General features: G+C 45.9%; 1 protein-coding gene across 1 annotated transcript; it reads left to right on the top strand.

Annotated features, from left to right (window-relative positions):
• LOC123017984 (zinc finger protein 501-like) lies at positions 1 to 6,481 on the top strand. The gene is made up of 5 exons (XM_044419681.1): positions 1 to 495; positions 2,756 to 2,838; positions 3,821 to 3,947; positions 4,172 to 4,342; positions 5,351 to 6,481. Exons 1-5 carry the CDS (start codon positions 432 to 434, stop codon positions 6,469 to 6,471), a joined length of 1,566 nt encoding a protein of 521 aa, XP_044275616.1. The 5' UTR covers positions 1 to 431; the 3' UTR covers positions 6,472 to 6,481.
• Positions 6,482 to 7,443: the final 962 nt, after the last annotated feature.

Genomic DNA, 7,443 nt, shown 5'->3' with positions numbered 1-7,443 from the left:
AGCGGGAGATAGGAAGGAGGGAGCGAGGCTAGGACTTCTTTTGGTAGCAATATAATAATGTGCGGAAGGAAAGAGAGAGAAAAAACAGGAAGAGATGAAAGACAGACAGACAAAGAAGTTGGAGCGTTGATCATTTCTGTGCCGTTCGGGAGCCGACGCGGCTGATCAGACTCCGGTGTGGAATCGATGCACGCCTGCTGGGAGACCTTTGTCGCGCCTGCAAGCCTTAATCGATTTACAGTGGCAGGAGCTTCCAGGGACCGAGTCCAGTTCATCGGAAGGGTCAGGAGTTCGTGTCAGCTGGCAGATAGATGCGGACGGAGAAAAATGAGACACGGTGGCATGTTGTAGCTTGTGGGTCTCAGATTTTCCTCGCTCAGTACAGCTCTGTTCGGTTGCCGTCGCCCAATTAAAGAAACTGCAATCGAATAATGGCCACAGCCAACAGTGCACGTCTGCTCATTACATTGAATGGGACTTGCCCTCCGGGAAGGGGTGAGTAAGGTTGCCCCTTATGGCACTCTCCTGTGCAAGTGGAGACAGCAAAAGGTCTGCAACTCTCAGCACGGCATGCTGGGAGTTGTAGGCCTTTATCGCTCTCAACTTGTGCAGGAATACGCGTTTAATCTATTGTAACAACAGAAATTTGCGCCTAATTAAATCATACTTTTGAAGGAAGAAGAAAAGAGCTTGTATTTCGAAATGATTGATTCAGTGATGCCTCAGAACTATTCTGTGTGAGGGAGATTGAAGGGAAAGCGTCTTATGCCATCTGTTGCTTTGATAAATCATGACTTTTCTTTTGTTCTAATACATGCACATTTTAAAAGGAAAGAAATCTGCTGAGTAGTTAATCAGGGTATTTTTAGTACAGTATAAAGTATCTTGTTGATTAACTGACTGATAAAAATGCTGTTGCCTATTTGCTGGCTGAGGTTAACACTCCATTTGTCCAATCACCTTCTGCTACTATCAAATCTGTTGGCCTTTATTTATTTATTAGATTTATATCCCATATCCCGCCTTTTCCTGTTAAAGAACTTATAGTGGCATGCATCATTCTCTTTCTCCTGGTCTCAGTCTCATTCCCACAACAACCCTGTGAGGTATGTTGGGCAGAGAGTCAGTGACTGGCCCAAAGTCACCCAGTTGGCTCCATGGCTGAGCGGGGACTACAAGACAAATTGCTTGTGCCCCAGACCCGCCCTTTTAGCCATGACATCCCATCACCTCACCCCGTCTTTGGGGTGCCGCAAGACTACTTCTGTGTTTAGAGCTTTCAGAGCTCTCCAGACTGTGGCAAAAGTAAAGAAGCTTGTTCATGAGCGAAGAAGTGGCATAGGAGGTGGGATGGACACCCAGCACTATATTTTAAAAGTGGCTGAGGCTAGCGCTTAATTTTGCACAAGAAAAATGCCAGGGTTCCTACTTTATGTGGGTTCCTGGAGCCAACCATGAGCCGGCACATCTGCATATTAAACTCTTCCCTCATAATTACTCGTTCCTTCTCTGCGCTGCGGCTCACCCCTCATTTATCTTATTTATTTATTTAAAATGTTTCTATACCACCTGTTACTTTCTTAGACAACCTCGAGACAGTTTGCAATAATAAAAACATAAAAAGAATTTACAGCACTTGACTAAAATAAGATTAAGTCAGATATATATTAAAATCAACAATTAAAATATTGGTTAAATAAAAAGGTTTTGGTCTGGTGCCGGAAGGAATAAAGAGTCGGTGCCAGATGAACCTCTCTGGGGAGCATATCCCACAACCAATGTGCTGCTGCAGAGAAGGCCCTTCCCCTCAGAGCTCAGAGAAGAGCCTCCATAGAAGCCCTTAAGGACCGGGCAGGTATCTATGGAAGGAGAAACTAAGGTTAGAAACTAAGGCCTTTCAGAAACTAAGGTTATATGGGTGGGAGGCATACTGGAAAGTGGCAATGGTGTTTTTGCTTGCTTGCTTGCTTGCTTGCTTGCTTGCTTGCTTGTTTCATTGCATCCTTTAGCTGTTAATAGGAATCCTAGATTTTAAAAAACCTTGCTTGATAGTATTCTGATTACCAGTGAAGTTCTCTAAAGGGCTGAAAAGAAAATGGTTTTCATTGTGCAGTTATGCTAGTTCACGTATCTACAGTTAATTTATTCCCAGAAGATGTGGTGATGGACAGTAGCTTAGATGTTGTTGGGAGAATGGCTTAGACAAGATTATGGAGGACAGGTCTGTTGATGGCTATTACCTCTCTGGAACTGCCATACTCAGGGCATTTGTCACTAGTTGTTGCTAGTTGCGAAGTCATGTCCAACCCTTCGCGACCCCATGGACAACATTCCTCCAGGCTCTCCTGTCCTCCACCATCCCTCAGGGTCAACCCAAGCCCACACCGACTGCTTCAGTGACTCCATCCAGCCACCTCATCCTCTGCCGTCCCCTTCTTCTCTTGCCATCTGTTGCTCCCAGCATTAGGCTTTTCTCCAGGGAGTCCTTCCTTCTCATTAGGTGGCCAAAGTATTTGAGTTTCATCTTCAGCATCTGAGCAAGGCATTTTTCCACCCCAGTTTGTAAAGTTATCCCTCGACATCTTGCTATACAGTTAGTTTCTATATTGTGAATACTGTTGCTATATAACTGCTTTCTCACGTCCATTGTTTTCATCTCTGAAAATGCAAATCCTATTGAACAAGGGAGGGAGGCGTTTCCTTCTTCCTTTGTGTGAACTTGTTCTCGTTTTTCTTGTTCCTTTCACCTCTGCAGCACACAGAACAAGGGCCATGTCTCTGTCTGAGTCATCTCCTCTTTCCAAAGGATGGCAAAGGGCTGCAGTCCAGCTACCTCAGGTACCTGAAACATTAAGCCTCACAAAGTCCTCCTCTCAAGTGGAACAGATGGTGAGGGGAGCTATTTCTCTCAATTCCAGAAAAGTGCTATTACTGTGAAGGATTGGGTATCATTCCCTGAGCGTGAAAACAGATGTAACATGTTCAGAGGGGTGAAAACAAATGTAATACTTAAAAAGAAAACTTTCTTCAGATCTGCAGCATGCTCAGCTTGAAATGGGGAAAGGAGTGTTACAGAGGCTTACATAATGATTATTTTAAGAATAACCCCCATCCACCAATCTATGCATTAGTAAATATCTCCTTATGCCTGTTCTCATTGTCTAGGCCCCTCTGGTAACTTTTACTTCCATAAGCCCCCAAATCACTTATAACTGTGTTGCTGTTCAAATGATCAGTGTGTTTCAGGTTCTTTAAGACAACTCACCCCTTCTTGCTGGCTTTCTGAACTGAATTCCCCTCCTCTGCCTTTTCCTTCCTTCTCTCCAGGATGTTTATTTATTTATTTATTTAGAAAATTTCTATGCCGCCCCATTCGCCGAAGCCTCGGGGCGGCTCACAAACATATCAATTAAAACATTATACAATAAAAATATAAAACAAGTTAACAATATAAAATAAGTCACCCTGGCCGAAGAATAAAATAAATAAATAGTATTAACAGTTAAAATGACGTTTGAATAAAAAGGATGTTGTCCTTGTGAGTTCTACCTGGCTAGAAGGCATTCAGGAGAGCTTACCTAGCAGGTGTGATCCCAGTTCCCTGCCTTTGCATTCCCCAAATGCCCAGAGGGTTAGGCTTAGAATACAGGTGAATATGCCACTCCTACAGCGGTTGTACCCATGATCTATTTGCTTCTGTTTTCAGCTGTACATTAACAAGTTTCAGGCTGAACTATTTGCAGGCATTCATACTGTGACTGAACCTCTGAGAGGGTTTTTGAAGTAGTGGAGGCTGAACACGGACTCTTCACTCTTTCAGGGACCAGTGACTTTTAAAGATGTAGCTGTGTATTTCACCAAGAGACAGGGTGCATTGCTTGACCCGAATCAGAGGGCCTTATACAAAGAAGTCATGATGGAAAATTATGAGAATTTGGCCTCACTGGGTAAGGAACTTGATTTCTTGCTTCATAATGCTAGAAAAACACAAAGCACTGGTTTTAGTATGTGCTCTGCTGTTGTCCATGTTTTCTGGAGGATTAAGTGAGAGATATGGGGTAAACTGGAGATCTGCACCAGCAGGGGGTTGGACTCAATGGCCTTCTTGGCCCCTTCCAACTCTACTGTTCTATGAATCTGTTGATTAATTTTAATTATTCTCTTTATCAAGGATTTCTGGCTCCCAAGCCTAACCTCATCTCTCGGTTGGAACGAGGTGAAAATCCATGGTTGTCAGATTCCCTGGGCTTGGATAGCCGCCTCTCAGGCGAGGGACTGGCCTACGCCAACTGGCCAGCGATCCGCTGGGGACTGTCCAACCCGCCCTCGCCAGTCCTGTGTGGTAAGCTACAGCCCTCAGCCATTTTCTCCCACCGTGGAGGGTTTTCTTTCCCCTGAAGGAAGTCATGCAATATACACTGACTGTTCCCAACCTGGTGTCCTCTAGAATCCTCTGACTACAATTCCCATCATGCCCAGCCTGTCATGCAGTAATCCAGCAGCTTTGCAGGACACCAGTTCTGGGGACAGCTGGCATGCAATAAGAAATGATATTAGTACTAATATATTAATTAATTAATTAAAAGTCATAGATAATAGCAACATAGACAGCCATGTAGAAACACCAACTGAGTGAGTGCTGTAAGGTAAAACTGGTGGAGTTACTGAGCTGTGTTGCTATAACCCATCCAGGGAGCTTCAGAAAACAATAGGATCTTTGTGCAATGGGCCCTCATTTTCAGACTATTCCATAAGGCTATGAGACAAGGCCTGTTGGATCAGAGGAAACCCAGCGTTCATTTCCCCATATTCCCACAGTGGCCAACCAGAGGCTTCTAAAAAGTCCCCAGGAGGATATGAAGGAAGCCGCATCGGGGCTCATCCTGACCCACATATCGCCCCGTGCTGTCGACCCTGCCTGGGAGGGCTTCCGGCAGATTTTTCCAGCCCTACTTGGACACGCTGGCAGGCAAACCCGGAGCCTCTTAACATGCATGGCTTGCGCTCTGTCACGCGGCTCCAGCCTGCCCCTCTCAGCTGGCTTTTGGAGGCATGGGGATGGCCATCATGGAGGATCCATTGAGCTACCATGACTAGCAACTGGTTTTGATAGCCGCCTCCTGCACAGAATACTTAGCCGCCTCACTCTGCTTACTGGCAGGGCCTGCCCTCCCTTTTTAAAACCATCTAGGTTGGTGGCCTGTCAGGCAAACAATCTGTGGCAGGAATTTCTTCAGGATTTTAACAGTTTCCTTCCTACCCATACTGCTACCCAACATAGTCTGTCTACTGATCTTACTATTTTCTCTTCCGGGATCAAGGATTATCCCTTTCTGTCTCTTTATTCCAGCAGGTGGCTTGAGGAAAAAGAACACATGCCGTAAGTGCGGCAAAAGTTTTGCTCAGAAATCAGAACTTCGGATGCATCGGATTATTCACATGGGTGAGAAACCATTCAAGTGTCTACAGTGCACAAAATACTTCGTTCATCACTCTGAACTTGTGGAACACCAGCGGGTGCACACAGGAGAGAGACCCTTTAAATGCCAGGAGTGTGGGAAATGCTTTTCGCGTCAGTCAGTTCTTGTGAATCACCACAGGATCCACACCGGAGAGAAACCTTATCAGTGCTTGGAGTGTGTGAAATGCTTTACCCAGAGATCACAACTCGTCAGACACCAACGGGTGCACACAGGAGAGAAGCCGTACAAATGCCTGGAATGTGGGAAGTGTTTCGCTCGTCACTCGGTCCTTATTAATCACCAAAGAGTCCACACAGGAGAAAAACCATACAAGTGCTTGGAGTGTGCCAAATGCTTCGCACGTCAGTCGGTCCTCGTGAACCACCAGAGGGTCCACACTGGAGAAAAACCCTATAAATGTCAGGAGTGTGGAAAACGTTTTGCTCACCAGTCAAACCTTGTGAATCATCAGAGAGTCCACACGGGAGAAAAACCCTACCGGTGCCTGAAGTGTGGCAAATGTTTTGCGCAGCAATCAGATCTTGTGAAACACCGGAGAATCCACACTGGAGAGAGACCCTACAAATGCCTGGTATGTGGGAAATGTTTTGCAATACATTCTGATGTCGTGACTCACCAAAGAGTCCACACAGGAGAGAAACCCCATAAATGCCTGGAGTGTGGGAAGTGTTTTGCCCAGCGCTCAGCCCTCGTGAGCCATCAAAGAGTTCACACAGGAGAGAAACCCTACAAGTGCTTGGAGTGTCAGAAATGTTTTGCTCAGCTGTCAAACCTCGTCAAGCACCAACGGGTCCACACAGGGGAGAAACCCTATAAGTGCTTGGAGTGTGGGAAATGTTTTGGTCGGCACTCACACCTGCGTGTGCACCACAGAGTCCACTTACGAGTGAAATCGTATGGAAGCCTCAAGTGTGACAAAAACTTTGTAGAGAAAGGAAGCTTTATCCAGTATCATATAGCCAGCACAGGTGAAATACATTTGGAATAATCCAAGTTTAGTAAGATGTATTCTTGAATGCGATCCTTTCTTGCCGTTAGATAGTCCCTCTTGGCTTAGAGTGAAGGCAAAGATAGTATTTGAAGGGTATAAAGCAATGAACCTGACCTCACGGTTTCCATGGCAGCCATACGTCCCGGCAAGCTGGGCCCTGGTTCAGCTTTCCCGCCTCTTGCTTCCTGCAGCATACTCTGAGGCTGTCTTTCTGTTGGAAACCAGTGTTCACTTATTTGTTATCCTTTAGTTTAAAATAAAATAAGCCCAGTTGCAAACTAGGGAGAAGGAAGTCTGCCCGTGGTCAGAGCTGGAACTTCCCTTGTTCAAACTGAACCACACTGCAGATCGGCAAAACCCGATTTCTTAGAGCTTCCCTTGGGGTAAGAAAACCATGAACAGTTTATCAAAAGCAGAGCGGGCCCTTCTAGACCCAACCTGAGCAGTAACATCTGCCTGCACGACGCGTCTGTGATTGATTGAAAGAAATTAACGGATTACTCTAGTTTAGGAGTTGCCACCTTGTGGTTTTCCACATGATTTGCCCTGGAACATCTGGCAGACCTGACCAGCATAGCCAACACTGAAAGTGTAGACTAAAACATCTGGAAGGATTTAAGTTACCCAGCCTGGCTCTAGATTTCTGATTTTCTGGCTCAGGAAGGAAGCAGCTGAAGAAGCAGGAGTGGCATCATAAGGGCAGGACCTTGGGGCAGATAGTCAGTCTCCTCTCACCAGAATGAGCAGGAGGGCAGACAATCCACACTGACACAACGCACTGCCCAAGCAGTGCCCACCTGCCCAGGGGGACTATCCAGTCCACGCTCCATGACATTATCTAACTCTGCCACTCAGGAACTGTCCTGAATACCTGCAGTTTCCTCTGTCACTGAAGTCTCAGGTTGGAAAAGGCGCCCCAAGCAGCAGCTATGCTGTGTGGCGCTTCTCTTTAAGCTGCATTTATTCTCA

This window comes from Varanus komodoensis, unplaced genomic scaffold (genome assembly GCF_004798865.1).
Source record: "Varanus komodoensis strain SLA01 unplaced genomic scaffold, ASM479886v1 scaffold107, whole genome shotgun sequence".
In the NCBI taxonomy this organism is placed as follows: Eukaryota; Metazoa; Chordata; class Lepidosauria; order Squamata; family Varanidae; genus Varanus; species Varanus komodoensis.
This window is presented reverse-complemented; position numbering and strand designations above follow the sequence as displayed.